The following is a 21,454-nucleotide window of genomic DNA, read 5'->3' on the forward strand; positions in this document are numbered from 1 at the left end:
GGCTTCATCAAGGATGAAGATAAGCGATAAAGCCCAATCGCTTTATCTTCAATGCAAATGAATCCCAAGCTCCATTCATCGCAGAAAGAGAAGAAAGAGTAAAGAGGAGGCGACAAATAAGTGTAGATATAAATTTTAAAATAAAACTATATAGAAACTTTTATATACATATAACACGTATTTAATAATTAAAATAAGATTATGTACATAAGTCTGTATATTTTATGTATTTAATTATTAATTATTTATATTATCATTTTACATGTATGTATAAAACTGTGTGTAAACCTGTATGTACGCATAATGCGGTCGTCGGAAATGTTATATTTTTGCTGGGTGGCTTAATTAATATATATAGGAATATGTTATATATGTCGTCGCCATGGTCCGCAGCTTAAGCCTCTGCAACTCCACAATCTACACAAAATCTCCCAACTTCCCATGCTCATGCTCATGGAGCAAACTAATCTTTTCCATTTACGTATTCTTCTTGCCATATTACTGCTGCCACTGCTCATTCCGGCGACTCCTTCAGAAGACCGCCGCCGTATCTTCGACGATCAAACAACTCTTTTAAATTCGAGAGGCAAAATGATGAAGCGTGATAACGATCTCTTCAAAAACTGGACGGCCGATCCATCTCCCGGGGTCTGTTCCTGGATGGGAGTTTCATGCACCTCCAATCCCAACAAAAGAGTTCAAGGCTTGAACCTTTCTGGAATGGGCCTACATGGCACCATCCCCCCGGAGCTCGGGAGGCTCTCAGCCCTAGTTCACCTCAACTTGAGCAACAACTCTCTAGAAGGGGATTTTCCCGTCGCTATCTGTAATCTTTCCTCACTGAAATTCTTGGATTTGTCGAAAAATAACCTCTCCGGCTGGATTCCTGAAGAGGTCGAACAACTCAAGGACCTGACTCATCTGTCCCTGGCGAACAATCAATTCAACGGCTCGATTCCTGAGAATATCAACCATCTGGAGAATTTGGAGCTCCTAGATCTACGTTCTAACAATCTGTCCGGAGAGTTTCCCGGAAAGTCGCTATCGAACCTGAGCCTGACGTATTTCAACGTGTCGAATAATAAATTGAAGGGGAAAGTTCCTTGCGGAGGAAATTTCACGAAGTTCCCGAAGGATGCTTTCGAGTCGAACGACGATTTGGATTGCCATTGCCCTCCTCTTTACAATGCCAGAAGGACCTCTCTTTTTGTGTGTGGTTTCATGGGGATTTCGATCGGTTTGCTCGCCCTGGGCTTCGCCTTCGTGGTGCTTAAGCGTTTCCTAGCTGCAGTGAATTCATACAAAAAACTTCACAAAGCAACCAATGGATTCCATGAAAGCAACAAACTCAAACCAGAAGGGAAGTTTGGTTCGGTGTACAAAGGGAGTCTGAGTCGCCCACAAGATGAGGAAGAAGCAGCCCAAAAGGAAATTGTGGTGGCAGTGAAGGTGTTCAAGCTGGAGGAAATTGAATTGAAAAATTTCGAAGCAGAGTCGAAGAGGCTGCGGGGGCTGGGTAGCCCTCCGAATCTCACTCCGGTCATCGACAGATGCTCGTTAACTTCTCTGGCTATGGTGATGGGCCGCGGAACTTACAGTGAGTTCAAAGCTTTGGTGATGAAGTTCATGCCAGAAGGCAGCCTTGAGGGGTGCTTGCACTCGGGGAAGTGTTCCCAGCTGGATATCAAGCGGAGGTTGCAGATAATGATCGGTGTGGCTTCTGGATTGGAATATCTTCATGAAAGAGGATTGCTTCACGGCGATTTGAAGCCGAGCAATGTCCTGCTAGACGAGGATATGGTCGCTCATCTCAGTGATTTTGGCATTACAAAGTCGGAGAAGCAGCAGCCTCCTTCAGACGTGGAGCAGGATGCTAGGCCTAAAAAACTGCACCCAACTGTGTATTCTGATCCAGGTTATGCTTCTGTTTCTGATTCTTTATTTTTTTCTATTTTAATACATGTGATGGTCCTTATCAAAGACATTCATATCAATTATCTTCATTTATTACCATCTCATAACCCCTTTTCATAAGAAGATGATGTTAGATACTGACTCTTTTAAGTGCTTCTTTGTGCAGAATATTGGACGAAAACATCGACAAAGTCAGATGTTTATAGTTTTGGGATTATGTTGATGGAAACATTCACGGGAAAAAAGCCCACTGATAAAATGTTCGGTGAGGAATTGAGCTTGAGAGATTGGGTAAAGGAGGCTTTGTATAGCAGTACTGTTCATCAAGTTGTGGAGGCAGGGTTGATAAGGGAAGAGGAATTTAAGGCAAAGGTGGTTGAGTGCGTGACATCCATCCTAAAACTGGCAGTGGAAATTGTGGAATGCTCTGAAGAATTGGCTGCAGACAGGATAGTTGTGGAATGCTCTGAAGAATTGGCTGCAGACAGGATGGATATCAAATATGTGGTGGAGAAGCTCAAGACCATACGAGATGAACAATTACCTCAAACACATCGATGATGATTTCCAAAACTCAAAAGAGTGTCCAGTCCTTCTGCAGTTGAGTAAATAAGTTGGGGGGGGGGGGGGGGGGGGGGGCACTTCTTCTTAATTACCTCTAGAGGATATAAGTTATAGTGTCTGGAAGACATATATAAAATGTGCATCAAATTAAATAAATCTTCTCTGTCTCAACATTTTATCATCACTATAGATATTTGCATGGCGGGCTGCTTCTTCTTAATTACGTCTAATCTAGAAGGTATAGGTTATAATACCTGGAAGGCATAGAATGTGCATCAAATTAGATCTTCTCTATCTCAACGTTTTATCATCACTATAGATATTTGCATCTTCACCTTCATGTTTGTTCTCATCGCTCTATTTGTTTGAATGTAAAATTTGTAGTGAAGTAATATTTTATAAAAAAAAAAAGAAAAAGAAAATATCATTCTCAATGTAAAAAATAAAAATAAATTGATAATTTTGGCATCTTAATCCGACACTATTTAATCAAACGCGCCACAATGTGGACCTCCACGAGAGGATGAATAGGTTTTTTTTTTTTCTTTTATACGTACAAAGAACATTTAAATAAATCAAATATATAATTATAGAATTTGGTTAATAAAATTCAAATTACAGATTATAAATAATTCACAACAACGTAACCAAATAAATTATAAATAAGTAATATTAAGTTGAAAAATCCTTACCTATCGTATTATTTGAACTTGGGACCAAAAGTATTTTGGATATCATCATCTATTATTTTAGTGATGTGTGGATTATTTTGTTATAATTTTTTATTTATATTTTAAATATTTGATCTCATAATTTATTTTATTTTCATAGTATATTTATAACATATTGTTATATAAAAAAAAATTTGTTGTCAGATAATGTTAATATATTAAAAATCTATAAGATATTACGGGAGGCATGATGATGATCTTGTATCCCAATAAGTCTTACGTAAAAGATCACTTAATCTATCACTTTCTCAAAAATAAGAAAACATCAACTTTTTCATGGGAAGTGGGGCCGGGCAGCTTCAGAGATTCTTAAACACTACCTTTTGGATGAGATGAAAATGAAATATTCTATACCTAAATTTAAAATATCCTACAAATATTATTTTTCAGGAAATGAATTATTCACCCTAATTATATTAAGTCCTTGCGTTCTCTTTCTATTTTTAATTTTTAATTTTTAATTTATTTTTAATATTTTATTTTGATAATCTGTTTTCAAATGTGTTTTTATTATTTTAAAAAAAATTAAAATAAAAAATAAAAAAAGAGTTTATTTTAAAATTTTAAAAAAATTATTTTATAATATTTTATTCAATAAATTTGATTATTAAATGATAAAATTAACTATTTTTAATAAAATTTTAATGTTATGCTAAAATAATGAATTTAATAAATCAATTATTAACATATAATTTATATTAAATATTATTTTATATAATGTGTAATTTACTTAATAATATATTATATGTTATTTTATATTTTTAATTATAATATAAATATATTATAGTTTTTTTTTTCTTTTTTACAGCCAAAACATGAAAAATGAATTATATTTTTCATATTTTGGACTTAGAAATTATTTTACATGAAAACAATCAAAATAATATTTTGTTATTTTAGATTTTCTTTATAAAAAAATTTCTTATTTTCAAAAATACATTTTTAAAAATAATAAAATAAACATATTTTTATTATTTTAAAAAATTAAAAACTCAAAATAGACTAAAAATAAGAAAAAAAAAAAAAACGTAACCTTAATTTTTGAATTTCTTCTGAATCATGATTTTGGCCACCCAAAAAATAAGCTGAATTTGTGTAGCTTTGAGGTAGAGTGAAGTTCTTAGCTTCATGTGAAAGAAATTAGGTCGCGTTTGATAGCCTATTTTTATTGGGAAAAGACATCTTTTCCACCCAACTTTTCATTTGTGTTGTCTTTGATAGCAAAAGTTTTTCACGGAACTCATTTTTTTATTTCTTGTCACGTGATAGCTTTTTCTTTTAAATCATGGAAAACAAATTCCATAGGGGGAGGAGCTCTGATTTTTCAGGCAAATGGAGCAGCAACTCACTGTGCTCCCGTCTTCATCCCCTTCAACTTCACTATTGAAGCTGCAGCAAAAGAGGGATAGAGAGCAAACGAGATGGAAGGTAAGCAAGCGAGAGAGAGGGCGAGCTAGCAAGTAGGTCAGCGATGGTGAGTGACGACGGGTGGATGAGCGAGGAGACAGCGAGAGAGAGGGCGTATATATATATATATGTATGTGTATGTATATATATATATATGTATTTGTGTGCGAATGAGAGGAAGGGCAGGCGAGCGAGCGAGAGAGAGAGAGGCAGCGAGCAAGTCAACGGCGACGAGCAGCAACAGGTGGGTAAGCGGGAGGCTGCGGCAGGTCTGTGTGTATATATATATATATATATATGTGTATATATATGTCTCTGTATGCGAAAATGTGTATATTTGTATGTGTGTATATATATAATTTTGTATATATAAGTTTGGAAAACAAAATTTTTTTAATTTTGTGGTTTGATTTATCTGTGAAAATGATTTAGTTAATTTAAAATAGGTTATTATTTTAATTTTTCAATGTTTTTCAATACAATTTCACTATTGAATTTCATGAAAAATTGGTCATTTTTCATAGAAAATAATACCTATTAAACATGAAATATCAGGAAAATGACCAAATTCTATGAAAAATATTACCAATCAAACACCAAAAGATGGAAAATAATATAATTTTTCAGTTAGAAAATTATACCAATCAAACGGTTTAAACTTCCAATTTCCAGAAATTCATTTTCTCATGAATTTAATTCCCTGAAATTCATTTTCTTTCCATCCAAATTTCACCCTTACAATCAAACGCACCCTTAAAGAAAGCTAAGGAAGACCAGCAGGGAAAAGTTCAGAAAGGAAAATCGACTTTCCGGGGGAGGGGGGGTAAAAAGGTAAGCTTCAAATGCAAGAATTTTCTTAGAGTAATACTGATAGGAAAATTGAGTTCAGATGTGTGTAGCTTTTACACATGAACATGTCCCTATTAGAGCATAGGAGAGTAGAAATTTGCCTCCACCGGCGTAGCACGGTTAATTTTCAAGTAGTAGATTACATCCAATGATGCAGGTTCGAGTCATGGCAGCCGCTGTAGTGGCCCACTACCGGATAGTCCCGCTAGCAAAGGATATCCGAAAGGAGGTCATCACAAGTGTGATATTGAACAATAACATACAACACCATAATACTATCCTTAGATAAACTCAGCGGAAGCTAACATAAAGGTTTACAACATCTTAGACCATAGTCTAAACAAAATGAAATACAAGGGCACTAACAAATTTTACAACATAAAATTTCCTCACACTTGCCCTCATCACAAATGCTAACATAGACCATCTAATTTGGAAGGTCTCTGTACACTTATAACCTTGGGTTTTAGCCCCACTGGGCTCGCCCTCAACCACTGCTCTACTTGTACCTGGAATGACATGAGAGTAAACAAGGTGAGCCACAAGGCTCAGCAAGTGTATTTATAAAGCATGGAGATATAGAATCAAAGGCAGGGATAATCAAGATAGAATAAACAACTCTATGAGGAGATATTAGTATAACGCGACTCATAAGTTCTCCGTTTACATTAATTTCCCATGCCGTGATTATTACATATATTATGCACTCGTTCCCATGCTCATGCATATGCACCAATAGTAGGGAATTTTTCCGCATAATTCTCAAGGCTCTCACGGCCTATATATATATATATATATCCATTCATGAATATATATGCATCATGAAAATACATCAACAAATGATAACAATTTGAGCCACGCCTTCTGGGTTGATGGCCACCTCACCCCCGTCAAGCCCTCATAGGATATCCTTTCTCATCCAGGGACTTAGCCGTCGCGCAAAATAATAGGTGCGCAAATCAGTATGATCATGCATCACATATGCATATCCCCATTTCATGTCAATCCTTAATGATTAAGAAAAATCTCAAATCATGCTTAACATGCACAATTACATAAATTAAAGTGTGCACTATCTTATGATCACATGGTAAATTTTAATACATTTATTGACTCATACTTATAGAAATGCCCAAACCAATATTTACGGTATATTTTTACCCCAATAATAATCGCAAGGAATCAAAATTTATACATGCAAGAAACACTAAATCTTGCATGACACTAGACCCTAATGAATAAATGTCATTCCTTAAGAAATGTAGGGTGACACAAAACCCTATTTAGATTTTTGCAATGTTCAACAAGAAAACGAATTAATATTGCAAGATTTATCGAAATAAGGAAAATAAAACCTTTTTATCCAACAATGAGGGTTATCAAGAATAATTCAAAAAAATAATGGAAGAACTATACAAAAATCATAATTTTAAACGTAGGAAGGATAGACTACATAGGAAGAGTTGAATAACAACATATTTCAGAAATTTTCAGATTTCAAGCATATTTTCAAAAATTCAATCTGGGCTCAATATTTGGTCAAATACCACAAACGATATACCAAATCAAAGCCTAATGAGTCTAGTTTCTGGAACATCAACTGGATTTGAAATCGGAAATAACCACAAGGAGATATTCCACAAAAACCGAAACAAGGCAGAATTTGTAACAGTAATTTACAGAATTCTACATAGAATTCAACAAGGTTGTTATGGGTACAAATCATAACAAAAAATTTCAAATCTTATACCGAATCGAAGCCCATGAAGTCTATTTTATATAAAAAATAAATGGATCACAATTTGGATATAACCACAGAGCATTATACCCCAAAAACCGAAGCAAGAACAGATTAGTCAAAAACAGAGCAAAACATTTCTAGATTCTGGGCAAGAATTTACAAGGATACTGTAGGCCCAAAAGGCAGCCAAAAATTCTAAAAAATTTACCAAATGAAGATTATCAAGTCTAGTTTATATAGAAACAAACGGATCTTGAATCGGATATAACCACAGAGAGTTATACCCTAAAGAGTACAACAAGGTTAGTTTACTCGAAAGCAGTAAAATTTCCAGATCTTAGCAGGGATTTACAAGGCTATAACATGATCAAATCTTAGTCAAAAAATTCGATTCTTGTGTCTAAAATGAAGCTTAAGATGTCTAGTTTACAACCCAACAAACGGATCTCAATTTGGATATAAACACAAGGAGTTATAGACCAAAGAACATAACATGGTCAGTGAATCCGAGAATAAGAATTTAAGAGCAACAACTTAAAAATGAAGGAAACAAGCCTTCTAAGATGGAAACAAGGTTGAAGAACTTGCATTAAAAGATAAACAAGAGAAGAAAAACTTACACAATCATAAGGAGAAGAAGAAGAAGAAGAAGATCTTGCGTATGAAACAAGAAGGAAGGGAACTTGCCTTAGATGGTTACAAATCCAAAGAGATGAAGACACCCCTTGAAATTGAAAATTCCATAGTCTCCACTTAAAGCTTCAATGAAGAAGAACAATGGAGGAAGAAGAGACAATCGGGAGAGGGAGAAGAAGAAGGGAACAAGAAAGTAAGAAGAAAGAAAAGGAGGGAAAAAATGTGGGAGACTTGTCTCCCAACTCCTTTCAATCCATCTCCCTTTTAATTTTCTCTAATTTGCCCTTCATACTAACACACACAATTCACATATCTCTTACCCATTTTGGTCATTTTACCATTTTCTTAATCTTTTTTTCTTTTTAATTAAGATACCATTCTCTATGCCCATAGCCCAAGCCCAAGTCAAAATATATATATAGCCCAATCCAACTAAGGCCCAATGGACTTTTCTTGAGATTTGGGTTCAACCCAATTCATTTACACTTAAGATTTAATTATTTATCAATGGTCTAATTCAAATAAGGCCCAAACCCATTTAGCCCACAACTTTGAGACTTTTTCACACCAAATATTATTTTCATTAATTTACCCTCATTACCAACTCATATAATATTTTTAACAATTAATTAATAAAGGCAACAACTCTAATGTGCAAATTAAAATACCCATAACACCTAGACCCACTAACGGGTCGTTACAGCCGCAGTGTTGGAATTTCACCCTCCTGTGAGAGTGACTTCTTGTATGCATCATGCATTGTACTTTCTACCTGGTGCGCTGTCGTATACCATGATTAACCCCTCTCATATGCGTGGGGCAATGTGTGAGAGGCCCTTAAGGTGAGAAATTTTACCTTTTGCACCCAAGAAGAGTGGAAATTTAAATTACTAACTAACATCTATTCATTTTCATTCGAGTACTATCCTGTCCTTGTCAACACAATTGCAGTTCAAAATAAACCCTACTTCATTTCTGCCGTTCAACTCAAGCTAGAAAATGGTTAGGCAAAAGGCATAAATATCTCTCCAACTTTGCCTTGCAGTCATTTAACCCCTCAACTTTAAATGACTTCTTACACCTTTGAACTTAATATTTTAAAACAACTACACACCTCAATTTTTTAATTTGTAATAATCACACGCCTCTTATCCAATCAGCATAGCGCGTGACTTTCATGCGTGGTTGAGAAGCGTACAATGGTTAAATTTGTCAACTTCTTTTTCCGTTTTCCTCGCTACTGTCGCCACCGTTGACTTCTTGCCTTCCTTGTCGCCACCTACTAACCTTTCACTTTCCTCTTCGCCAAACAACCTCACTGCTATTGACTAACCCCTCGCCTTTCTCGGCCACCAACAGACCTTTTGCCTACCCTACCGGACTGGCACCTTGCCTTCCTCGACCCAACCAACCTCTTGTCTTCTTGGACCCCCTTTCCTCGTCACCGACCAACCCAGATCTCGCCTTCCTTGCGATTATGCTTCTTTTTCCTCATGCCGACAAATCGATCCACCTCTCACTTCCTACACAATTATCTCGTGTCACCAATTGGCCAACCTTTGGCCTCCCTAGCATCGATCAACCGACCTCTATCGCAACTATGCTTCCCCTTTCTCATGCCAATGAATCAACTAACCTCCATTGGGATTGTGCTTCCTCTTCCATCGCGACTATGCTTCCTCTTCCTCATGTTAATCAATCTCTCGCCTCCATCGTCGTCGGCCCACCTCTGGCCTCCCTCGTCACCAACCGAGTTCTTGCCTCTTTCCCGTCACCGACCCAATTGTATAATTCATGTAACTCAAGCACACCCAATTGCAAAGTGAGGGGTGTGATTTTGGGGCCGAGCAACGAAGACGTTTGAGATGGAATGCCATCTAAAAAATATATATATATATCATATATAATATATAATAAAAGGAAGACAATGAGCTTCATATGATCAAATATTTTAAAAAAGTGGTTATATTTGTAGCAAAAATAACTTATATACAACCAAAAATAAAAGGAAAAAAAAACTTATATACTTTAACTATAAATCATACGTATAAAAAATATTTATGTATAACTTTCCTTTACGGTTATTTTTCATTTTTAAAATTAGAGTTTTTTTTATAGAATAAAATGATAAAATTATCATTTCAAGCCAACCGAAAAGGTATAATTAGAGGTTCTTATTTTGCAAATGATTTAATGGATAAGTTTTGAGCACTGGATTACATTTTAGGTATAATTAGAGGTTCTTAGTTTTGAGTGAATATATTATAAATTTTATAATATTTATTTATAAATAAATATAATATAATAAATAAATAAAATTATAAATATTTTGTCAAGTGACCTACTTAATGTGTTAATTATTCTTTAGCATATTGAATTAAAAGTGTTCTCCATTAACATGTTGAATAGCAAATAATTAATTAAACTTAAATTTTAATAAATAATTAAGAATTAAAAAAATTATAATTATCAATTCAGTTAAAATTATTTAAAATAACAAATTTATTTTTTTATTTTTAAATTAAATTATCCCGTGTATCACACAAGTTCATCACTATTATATATATATAAATTGACCCAACCCATCCACCCCCCGATCAGACGGCGGCTATAGCTGCGACATGAGCCAAGGGATTCGCCCACTCACAAAATCTGAGTGTCTTTTGGACCCAAATCCAAATAAGGGAGAAAAATATAAATACCCACTTTCATCTCTTTACGCAACTAATATGGGACACACACTCACACTTACACACACACTTGAATACACAACATTTCCCAATCGTCATTCAATGTTTGGGATTTGATCGTCTCTTATTGTCTTGAGCTTTACCACCACATCTTTGATATCCATCCTTTCTTCAGCCGATTCTTCAGAGCATTTCAATGCCAGTTCCAGGATGGATGACGCGCACTTCACCTTTGCCTCAAATTCCTCTTCCTCTATCAACCTTGCATCCACAACTTGATGAACAGTACTGCTATCCAAGGCCTCTTTTACCCAATCTCTCAAGCTCAAATCCGGACCGAACATTTGATCAGTGGGCCTTTTCCTTGTAAATGTTTCCATCAATGTAATCCCAAAACTATAAACATCTGATCTTGCCGACACTGATCCTTTCGATCTATATTCTGCATGAAGAACTAGGATTTAACTTCTTGAAAAGAACGTTCATGAGAAAATTGATAGAAAAGCAGCCAGCATAAGTATTATTAAAATGTAGTAAAAGATAGAAGCATAACCTGGAGCTGAGTACCCACTCGTGCCTAGGTTGCTGGTTTGAGCCACACTCTCCTCATCCTTGGAATAACTTGTAATGCCAAAATCACTCAAGTGTGCAACCATATCTTTGTCTAGCAGAACGTTGCTTGGTTTCAAATCACAGTGAAGCAATGGTTTATGGTGGAGATGATCAAGTGCAAGTGCTGCATCTATCATTATCCCTAACGTTTTCCCTATATCCAGGAAAGAGTCAAGAGAATAGAGCCACTTCTCAAGGCTGCCATTCAGCATGTACTCCAGTACATACACACATTGTATCAAATTAACAAAACTCTTATACTCACAGAATGTACAAGAGTGGTCAAATCACTTATTAGTCATTTTATCAAACATATGGTGTACTTGTACAGTTAAAACATAATCAATAAATCTAAGCAATAAGAGTAAAATCAATTTAGGGAAAAAAACAGATTGGCATCCCTACAATGAGGTTTTGGATTTGGCGGGAATAAAGAGTTGGTTCTTCGTTGATCAAATTGATGTACCAAAGGTGTTTGAACTGTCAAATTGTCGCGTCGTGGGTTTGTCTTGGGGAAGAAACAGATTCTCTGCAATGAGGTTTTGGATTTGGCAGGGATAAAAGGTTGGTTCTTCATTGGGATTGAAGGCTTTGGATTTGGATTTGGCGGGGATGAAGGGTTGGTTATTCGCTGGGATTGAAGCTTTGGAGTGGATTTGACGAGAATTGACAAACAAAACTGAGTTGCTCTAAGGATTTAACTCGAAAGATTCTTCCTTTTGGAGTGGGTTTGCATGAGAGGGAGGATTTGCACTACAGTAAAAACTTAAGTGTTTGGAGGCTAATATTCAGGGCTTGCACAGTGAAATTTTTTTGCCATCAAATGTTTCTTGCTCATTTTTTTATATTTTTTAATTTTTATTATTTTTAATTTAAAAAAATAAATTTATCAATTAACTACAATTTAATAATTTTATAGCAAAATCTTATTTTTTAGCTACGCAATTTAGGATCGTAGATAAAACTTTGGTATTGAAAAATTATATTTGGTGGCAAAAAAATTGACTCATTTAAATTGTCTACAATTTAATAATTATGCAGCAAAATATATAACTTTTAACTATGAAATTTATAGCGTAGTTGAAATTTTCGTAGCTAAAAACTATATTTAGTGAAAAAAATTTTAACTCCTTTAAATTGTCTATAATTTAATAGTTTCGAAACAAAATATTAAGAAATTTGCTACATAGAAAAAAAATCGTAACAGAGAGATTGTTTTGTTATAGTTGGTGGCGAACACTGCAAGTGACTCCAAGCCAGTCACAAACTGGGGGGTCGCTAGTCCAGTTTCAGAGCAAGGCATCGGCAGGATCAAAAGTTATAAGGGATTTCAAAGCAAGAAGAGCTGATTGATCAGTGTCAATAATGCTGGGTGCTGTTCTTGCCAAGGAAGCTTCAACTTCAAGACATGGACAGTAATGCGCTTAAAACGTGGTGACATGTAGAAGAAGAAAACATGTTTTCTCCATGAATGATATTGGAAATCTTTTGGATCAATCTCTTTGAAAGATGCACAAATGGAAATGTGTAAAGCCAACAAAACAGATTTGATCTAATGAGTAGGGAAGCAGTAAGTTTAAAGAGGGAAACGAAATTGTAAATATAGTTAGTTGTCAAGTTTGTCTAAAGCCAGCCGGCCGCTAGAACATTCTGCTTCCTCTCTGTCCTATACCATCTCTCTAATGGGCCTTGGTCGTATTGATTGTAAGATTGGTGGGATAGAGACTCCAGGAGATAGGTCAGCAAAAAGTTGAGCGATATATCGGTTAGTCTAGTAGATCATGAGTTTGATTTTTCTCTTACGAAAGGATCAAAGATCCAACCTGTAATTTAATTCTTTCTACGTAATCGAGGGTATAAGCATAGAAGACCGCACAAAAACGATAATCCCAAGATTAATAGAATAGAAATTCAAATTCATGTTTGTTGAGCACTGATACTCAAACCTTAGGGTTTAAATCAGAATATCCCAATCACATACACACAATCAAACAGAAGGAATGGAAAGCTTTAACAGTCATTCATGCGAAACAGAGGTAAACAGAACTGAAACGAAAAAGCGAAAAGAGACACAAGATTTTTACCGTGGTTCACCCAAATAGGGCTACGTCCACGTTGAGCTCCAATATGGAGAGCTCACTGCACTTATGATTGAATCAAAAATACACCTACAGAAAAACCCCTCAATCTCTCTGTACTTATAGTGGTTCGAGAAACACAAAACTTGCCCAATAATCACTCAAAAAGATTAAGAGGCAAAAAACCCTATCGAACCATATAACTATAAAGCTATACAAACATTTACAGAGAAAGAAAGAAAGGAACCGAAGCAAACCAGATAACCCTAGGTCGGAGACGAAGGGTATCTCTCTCTTCTCGAACCCTATTCTCTTCTTTGATTGATTTTTGCCTCTTTCGCCTTAAACGTCTGCTCAGACCATATCCCGAGGAGAAGATAAATAGTGACGATTGAGGGCTGGGATCATGTCTCATAAAGCATGGATGGATGGCTCGGATCAGATCGTGCAAGCACGATATTCTAACAGAACAAAAGCATACGGACAAGAGAGAAGAGGAGAGGGGTAGATAATGCAACCGGGCGCCATTAGCGGACAGCTGGTGGTTGCCACGTGCTGCCCTCCAATTGGCTGCTAGATGGCAGCTCAAGGTTGCAGCACGCGGCCCTCCACCTGCTTACCCCAACGACATCGTTTGGGGCTTCAATAATAACAATGTTCAAACCAATGCATTATGCAGCAATCAAAGGTCCCACTTTCTCAATCATTTGGATTGGTCATTTCGTCTTGTTATTTATATTTAACATTTAAAATTGTAAATTCTTTTCTTGTTATATAATTGTTAGAAACATTTAAATTTGAGCCTAAATTCACATTAGATTTGGACTTAAAATGATAGAAAACTTCTCTATATAATCTTATTCCTGTTTTGGAAAGAGTAGCCATTCAAATGGTAAAAATTATAATTTTTTTAGATATGAAAAGATAAACTGATTCATTTACTATAAAACATTACTTAATACTTATCAAATGTATCATATACAACAGAAGGAAGACAATGAGCTTCATATGATCAAATATCTTAAAAAAGTGGTTATATTTGCAGCAAAAATAACTTGTATACAACCAAAAATAAGGGGAAAAAAAACTTATATACGGTAACTATAAATCATACGTATAAAAAATATTTATGTATAACTTTCCTTTATGGTTATTTTTCATTGTTATAATTAGAGTTTTTTTATAGAATAAAATGATAGAATTATCATTTCATGCCAATCGAAAAGGTATAATTAGAGGTTCTTATTTTGCAAATGATTTAATGGATAAGTTTTGAGCACTGGATTACTTTTTAGGTATACGGTAATATTAGCCTTGCAAGGTGTATCTGTTGTGTTGTGGCTTTCTTCGACTGCCCGTATATTGTACGAAATTAAGTCCCTGTATTTCATCCAGAATCATCAGAGTGTCAACCAATGCCACTTATTAGCGAACAACAAAGATCAATTAAGCTGACATGAAAAGTGGACTCTCTGATTTTCCTGTTAGCACAGCAATAAAATCCGACTATAGCAACAGCAACCACAACAATTGGAAGTTTCACAAACCCAACTAGCAGGCAACAACAATATAGAAATATATCTGTATCTTGTAACAGCAAGAAGATTCAACACAAAATAACCGGAACGAGAGTCGAACTGAAGAGATACAAGAGGCTGAGAATTCAAGCCAGCAAGTCGTCGAAACAGCAGATCTGAAAACGGAGACAGCTGTCGAAGCACGTCAGAAGTGATGTCCTGAAAGCAGACACGCCCCGTACCAGTTATCACAGGCTACGGCATTTGCTTCGCAGGACACAATGACCAGCCCGGCGATGGCAGCCACGACGGTGGGCTCTAGCAGAACTCTGAGGGACTGGCTGTCCACGACCAAAACATCGAACAAGAGAAAGCAACAGACAAAATGGGCTTCGATGCCCAGACACTGAGGGAAACCGGCCTTATATGGGGTTTTGGAGACGCTCCAATTGACGTCGGCATTAAACATCTCCATAAATATCCGATATTTGAAGCAATCGAATAGTCGAAGAAATAATGGACGGAATCCCGCACGCCTGGAAATCAGACTATTGCTGGGAAGAAGCACAAAAATAAATGAAAATAATTTTATTTTCCTTATATAAAAATATATATATAAATTGACCCAACCCGCCCAATCAGACGCCGGCTGCAGCAGCGACATGAGCCAAGGGGTCAGCCTACTCATTAAATCTAATGTCCTTAAGACCCAAATCTAAGTGAGAGAGAGAAATATAAATATCCACTTTCATCTCTTTACACAACTAATATGAGACACACACTCACACTACACACTTGAATACACAACATTTCCCAATCGTCACTCAATATTTTTTAGGGATTTGATCGTCTCTTATTGTCTTGAGCTTCTCCACAACATCTTTGATATCCATCCTTTCCTCAGCCGATTCTTCAGAGCATTTCAATGCCAGTTCCAGGATGGATGACGCACACTTCACCTTTGCCTCAAATTCTTCTTCCCCTATCAACCCTGCATCCACAACTTGATGAACAGAACTGCTATCCAAGGCCTCTTTTACCCAATCTCTCAAGCTCAATTCCGGACCGAACATTTGATCAGTGGGCCTTTTCCTTGTAAATGTTTCCATCAATGTAATCCCAAAACTATAAACATCTGATCTTGCCGACACTGATCCTTTCAGTCTATATTCTGCATGAAGAACTAGGATTAACTTCTTGAAAAGAATGTTCATGAGAAAATAGATAGAAAAGCAGCCAGCATAAGTATTATTAAAGTGTAGTAAAAGATAGAAAAGCAGCCAGCATAAGTATTATTAAAGTGTAGTAAAAGATAGAAGCATAACCTGGAGCCGAGTACCCACTTGTGCCTAGGTTGCTGGTTTGAGCCACACTCTCCTCATCCTTGGAATAACTTGTAATGCCAAAATCACTCAAGTGTGCAACCATGTCTTTGTCTAGCAGAACGTTGCTTGGTTTCAAATCAGTGTGAAGCAATGGTTTATGGTTGAGATGATCCAGTGCACGTGCTGCGTCTATCATTATCCCTAACCTTTTCCCTATATCCAGGAAAGAGTCAAGAGAATAGAGCCACTTCTCAAGGCTGTCATTCAGCATGTACTCCAGTACCAAGGCTTTGAAATCAGTGTTAGAGCAAAAGCCAATGACCTTAGTAAGATTTTGATGGTAAATTTTGCACAGAATTTCACATTCTGCATCAAAATTCTTGAATGCAATACGCTGCAGATTGAAGACCTTTATGGCCACGACTTTCCCTTTCAGAGTCCCTTTGTACACTGAACTAAACCTCCCTGTGCCTAGCAAGTGTCTTTCATCGAATCCATTAGTAGCTCGTTCAATTTCTTGGTGTGTAATTCTTGAAGTTGGAAATTGATGTTTCCGTCGCCGTCTGAGAAGAAAAAATGCACAGCAAACCACTACCATCAAAAGTGCAATCCCCAAGAAAACACAGAGAAACAACAGCAAACTTTTTGGTCTGTCATGGCACTTGGACCGAACGTGAGGGCACAATTTTCCATTTGGTAGAACGCTGTCACTTCCAAACCTGTATTTCCATTCTTGATCAGTTTTCACACTCAAGCAATTACCTGATGCGTTAAAATAACGAAGAGGAAGTTGCAGCAGTGACATGGGAATCTCTCCAGTGAGAGAATTACCGGACAGATCTATGGACCACAGCTTTACAAGGTTGCCAAATGACTCTGGAATTTGTTCGCTAAAATTATTACTTGCCAAGGAAAGATAGGCCAGGTTTGGCAGACCACCAATAGCGCTAGGAATATTGCCGGAGATTCGATTGTTCGACAGATCTATTAGAGTGGCACCCGTCAAATTCCCAATGTCCTGGGGGAGAGAGCCAGTGAAGGAGTTGTAGGACAAGTTAAATTCAGAGAGGTCTGTGAGTCTCCACAGACTTACTGGTATTTTGGATGTAAAATGGTTGGAGGTTAGATTAAGGGATCGTAAAGATGTAACATTTCCTAGGCAGTCTGGCAATCGACCAATAAGGTGATTTCCACCCAAATCTAAAGAGGCCAAATATGCTAATTGGCATAGATCTTCTGGAATCAACCCGTGCAGAGCATTGTTGGGAAGAACAAGTTTGTCGAGTTTCCATGATCCACTGAATGTATTTGGAAGGGATCCATTCAAGTAATTGTTGTTGAGAAACAAGGATTCCAGACTGCTTATATTGCCAATTTCCTTGGGAATATTGCCTGTGATCCCACACTTAGATGCCACAAAAGCGTTGAGTTGGGCACCAGAAAAATTCCCGATGGAAGACGGAAGGCGGCCATTCAATGGATTGTTATTTATATACACCCTTTTCAGTTTCTTACAGTTTGTCAAGGAAGTGATGAATCCCAGTTCTGGAGGAGGCGAAGGTGATCCAATGACAAGAATGTTTTCTGTGAAGCTCAGGCGGTCAACGGGTCCTGGTCCACCTTGGAGATTGTTTTCTCCCAAACTCAGATATTCTAGTTATTGTGGGTGAAGCATCAAAACGCTGTCGTCTTTTGGAGGGCATTTTAGGCAACCTCAGCAATCTAAAGGCGCCTTCTGATACCCGACGCCCCTTGATTGTCCTTGCTCTGCCCAATGCCTCTCTCGATTGTCCTTTCTGCCTTTGCTGTTAATCGTGTTCTACGATTATCTAAGGACCATCGATGCTGCCTTTATCAACCTCAATCCCAGCCGCTCAAATCTCATATAAATGGTATAATGCCTCGGGATGGTGAACAACACAGAAAGATCAAAGAAAGAAAAGAGAAAGAAAGGGATTATTGGGTTAGGGTTTTTTTGCTTTGAGTAAGCTCTGTTTATCTTTGTATAGACTACTCTTCTTGTCGTAATCTCTGGTTCTTAAGTTTGCTTCTAATGTGTATTTGGAGATTGTGAGGCTGTTTTGTTAGAAGAACCATTGATGTACAGTTTACTTAACCCTACTCGATATAGTGCAGTGAGCTCTTCCTTACTGAGCTCAACGTGGACGTAGCCCATTTCGGGTGAACCACGGTAAATTTCTTGTGTCCTCGTTTTGCTTTTCAGCTCTTTTATTTCTGTTTAGGGTTTATGTGTTGGTTGCTAATGGTTTCTGTTATGCTTCTTGTTCTATCGAATATGTTTGAGATTCTGACTTGTTGAGTTTTCCGCTTGGTCCAACACTAGTGCTCGTAAATTCCCAAGTGAATCAGGAATGGGACCTGTGAAGTTGTTGGAGTAGAGTCCAGGGATGCTCCCACTGAGTCGATTTCCTCCAAGATAAAGAGTTTCTAGATTGCAAGGCAAATTTGGTGGTAGATTTCCCGTAAGGTTATTTTCTACAAGTGAAAGCATTTCCAAGGTTGACATGTTGAAGATTGAAGTGGGAATTTTCCCTGACAAATAATTGAAGTTGATCGCTAAAATCTCTAAGCTTGAAAGAGCACCAATCTCATCTGGTATTTTGCCTGCCAAATCAAATAAAAACACGAGGATAATTGGTAGCACTTCCAGAAATGAGTCATTTCTTTTGTTCTCTAAAGGTGATAAAGAACATAATCACAAAATGGTCTTCATTTGTAAACTCGCCCAATAAGGACAAAATGTTACCTAACAGATGGTTATCACTGAGGTCAATCTGTGTGATTGAAGTACTCCAGTTGCCGATTTCTTTTGGTAAGCCACCACTGAGTTTATTTGAGTGAAGATTAAGCACTTTCAATGAAGACAAGTTAGAGATGAATGATGGTATGCTTCCATTGAGGTTATTGTTCTCCAAGGCTAGGACCTCCAAATAAATTAGATTACCCAACTCGTCTGGAATTCTTCCTGCAAGAAAAAATGCCTTTGAAGGACCTGTTCCAAATTTTGATACACGAAACGTGTTGATACGTGTTGATAGCTACATGCGGGCTAAAATTGCTATCGCAAAAGGCTAATTGTTTATAGTTGTGACCAAGTTTTGAACTTCCTTGTGGGCAAGCTCACACAAATTCATTTATAAATTATACCAAATGATCAAAATAATATGGAAAAATATTTTAAATTATTTATTAATTTTTTTAGAATATATTAAGAACTTAGAAATTATTCTTTTTATCTGTAAGGGTACTAAATAAATTTATTTTTGAGGAGGAAAGATAAATTTATTTGAACATACTTATAAGAAATATTTTTAGTAAATTATCAAATAAATTTAATAAATATAATAAAAAATATCTTTTCCTAAAATATTTTATATTTTCCCACTTTTTGTTAATTGTTCATATCTCAATTAACAAACACTCCTCCAGTGTAAATGATTTGTGAGCTACTAAGCATTTCCAATGAGTTTGCTCGGTACACACCCGAAAGATCGTAACTTCGGGCCATATTCGATAACCCAAAAATAAGAACACAATTAAGTAAAAATGAATGGAAGTCTACCTGTCAACATGTTGCCACCAAGAGCCAACTCCTGGAGCATGGTCAAGTTCCCAAACCCAGCGGGTATCTCCGACTCAAAGCTGTTAAATGACAGCGACAAGTTCTGAAGCTTTGAGCATTCAGCTAAACTGGAAGGGAATTTGCCTACTAGGTGGTTCCATGACAGCCGAAGGAATTTAAGATTTGGAAGAGAACGACAGAGATCTTCAGGAAGCATGTCAGATAGGCTATTGTATGAAAAATCAATATGTTCCAGCGATGGGATGCCGTACATGGTTCTTATATTACCCGTCAGCTGATTGGACTGCATGTCCAAACTCTTCAGTTTACTAAGATTGCCAATCTCTTGTGGAATGTCTCCATTTATTTGATTAAACGAGACGTTCAAATACTCCAAGTTTGGACTAAAACTGGGGGAAGCTGGGAAACCTGCGAAATTGTTTCGGCCAAGGTTCAAGTACTGCACCTCGGGCAATTCTACCAACCATTCCGGAATCTCTCCACTGAATTGGTTGTGTTCAAAATTGATTAATTTCAACCGACGAAGATTAGCCATTTCGTCAGGAAGAGGGCCCTTGAAAGTGTTGTTGCTGATGTCGAGTCGGGTGAGCGAAGAGAGGTCCCCCAGCTTTGGGGGAATGGTACCTTGTAAGCGCATGTTTGGAATTTCCAGGGCTTCAACTCTTTGGGGGGTGCTCTCACTGCAAGTAACTCCAACCCAGCTGCAAACTGATGAGGATGAGGATGAGGATGTGGTGGTCCAGTTTTTATCCAAGACATGTTGGGGATCGAACTCTACGCTATCTTTAAGTTCTAGAAGAGCGTATAGATCAGTATCGATGCCTTGTGCTGCTGAGCAGGTTGCTGGGATGTGCAGCAGCAGCAGCAACAACATGATGACAACAAAGATATGGAAGCATTCCTCCATGGGCACGTGAGCTGCTGAGTTACAGGGAAGAAGTGGAGGGAAAGGGCAATACTAGTTGCTTAATAAGGCATTTGCACAGAACAGAGACATTTGAAGGGCAGCCACATCGCTTACCGGTTTCACCGCTTATAAGCTCTGTTTTTAGTTTATAGGTTATACAGCTTATTTTGAGGCCGTTTGGCTTACCCTTTTTTTTTTTTTATATATAGCTTTTAAGTTATTTAATTTTTAAGTTAAAAATTGAGTAGTGTTTAAATTAATAATATGTTTAGATAAATATATTTTTAATTTATGAATTAAAAATTATGTGTTTGGTTTGAAAGAGTTGATAAATTATCAAAACTTGACCAAAAAAACTAAAATAGATATGGTGTTGAATGATGTAAATTTTTACCAATAAATGTTAATAAATTATTAAAAATATACTAACATAATATTATTATATGTATTATATATATCATATATAATACAAATAATAATATCATATGTAATAATAATAATATATTATCATTATTATATTATATATATATACATACGCGCAGTAGATAGAGTCGGCAATCGATGGGGGCGATGGTGTCAGCGATCGATAGAGGCAGCGGCTGGTGGGGTGATGGCTGACGAGGAGCGATCGATGGAGACGACGATGATGGCGGGCGAAAGCATTGGGGAAGCATAGCGACGAGAGGTAGAGGTTTAAGAGGAAAAGCATAACTGAAAATTAACAAAAATAATGAGGGTAAAATAGTAAATTCATTGATCAATGCAGCACATATATAAGCAATGTTTTGCAAAAACTCTCCCATCAACTTTTTCTTCATAGCTTATAAGCTGTATCGGTAAGCCGAACAACCTCTTAGCTCTTCATTTATTAAAATTTAA

The 21,454-nt window shown here is 36.7% G+C and overlaps 5 protein-coding genes across 5 annotated transcripts in view; 1 reads left to right on the plus strand and 4 right to left on the minus strand.

Moving 5' to 3' along the window:
- Positions 1-326: 326 nt before the first annotated feature.
- LOC127793000 (probable LRR receptor-like serine/threonine-protein kinase At4g37250) lies at positions 327-2,540 on the plus strand. The gene is made up of 2 exons (XM_052323729.1): positions 327-1,915; positions 2,081-2,540. The coding sequence occupies exons 1-2, from the start codon at positions 442-444 to the stop codon at positions 2,473-2,475; spliced, it is 1,869 nt and encodes a 622-aa protein (XP_052179689.1). The 5' UTR covers positions 327-441; the 3' UTR covers positions 2,476-2,540.
- A 7,857-nt stretch (positions 2,541-10,397) lies between these two features.
- On the minus strand, positions 10,398-11,897 carry LOC127793006 (probable LRR receptor-like serine/threonine-protein kinase At3g47570). Its single transcript, XM_052323735.1, has 2 exons — positions 11,086-11,897; positions 10,398-10,974 (listed from the first exon to the last, which is right to left on the minus strand). Exons 1-2 carry the CDS (start codon positions 11,354-11,356, stop codon positions 10,628-10,630), a joined length of 618 nt encoding a protein of 205 aa, XP_052179695.1. The 5' UTR covers positions 11,357-11,897; the 3' UTR covers positions 10,398-10,627.
- Positions 11,898-14,783: 2,886 nt separating this feature from the next.
- Positions 14,784-21,454, minus strand: part of LOC127793007 (probable LRR receptor-like serine/threonine-protein kinase At3g47570) — a 62,819-nt gene continuing 56,148 nt past the window's right edge. Inside the window, exons 2-3 of the mRNA XM_052323737.1 lie at positions 16,065-16,473; positions 14,784-15,910 (exon numbers count right to left, since the gene is read on the minus strand). Coding sequence (XP_052179697.1) covers positions 15,564-15,910; positions 16,065-16,335 — 618 coding nt within the window. The 5' untranslated portion in view covers positions 16,336-16,473 and the 3' untranslated portion in view covers positions 14,784-15,563. The remainder of the gene's footprint in view (positions 15,911-16,064; positions 16,474-21,454) is intronic.
- LOC127793004 (leucine-rich repeat receptor protein kinase EMS1-like) lies at positions 16,480-20,685 on the minus strand. Its single transcript, XM_052323733.1, has 3 exons — positions 19,648-20,685; positions 18,832-19,050; positions 16,480-18,689 (listed from the first exon to the last, which is right to left on the minus strand). The coding sequence occupies exons 1-3, from the start codon at positions 20,573-20,575 to the stop codon at positions 18,352-18,354; spliced, it is 1,485 nt and encodes a 494-aa protein (XP_052179693.1). The 5' UTR covers positions 20,576-20,685; the 3' UTR covers positions 16,480-18,351.
- On the minus strand, positions 16,574-17,767 carry LOC127793165 (LRR receptor-like serine/threonine-protein kinase RGI5). Its single transcript, XM_052323951.1, has 3 exons — positions 17,746-17,767; positions 16,738-17,684; positions 16,574-16,627 (listed from the first exon to the last, which is right to left on the minus strand). Exons 1-3 carry the CDS (start codon positions 17,765-17,767, stop codon positions 16,574-16,576), a joined length of 1,023 nt encoding a protein of 340 aa, XP_052179911.1.

The sequence above is a fragment of the Diospyros lotus genome, unplaced genomic scaffold, assembly GCF_014633365.1.
Source record: "Diospyros lotus cultivar Yz01 unplaced genomic scaffold, ASM1463336v1 superscaf1, whole genome shotgun sequence".
Taxonomy (NCBI): Eukaryota; Viridiplantae; Streptophyta; class Magnoliopsida; order Ericales; family Ebenaceae; genus Diospyros; species Diospyros lotus.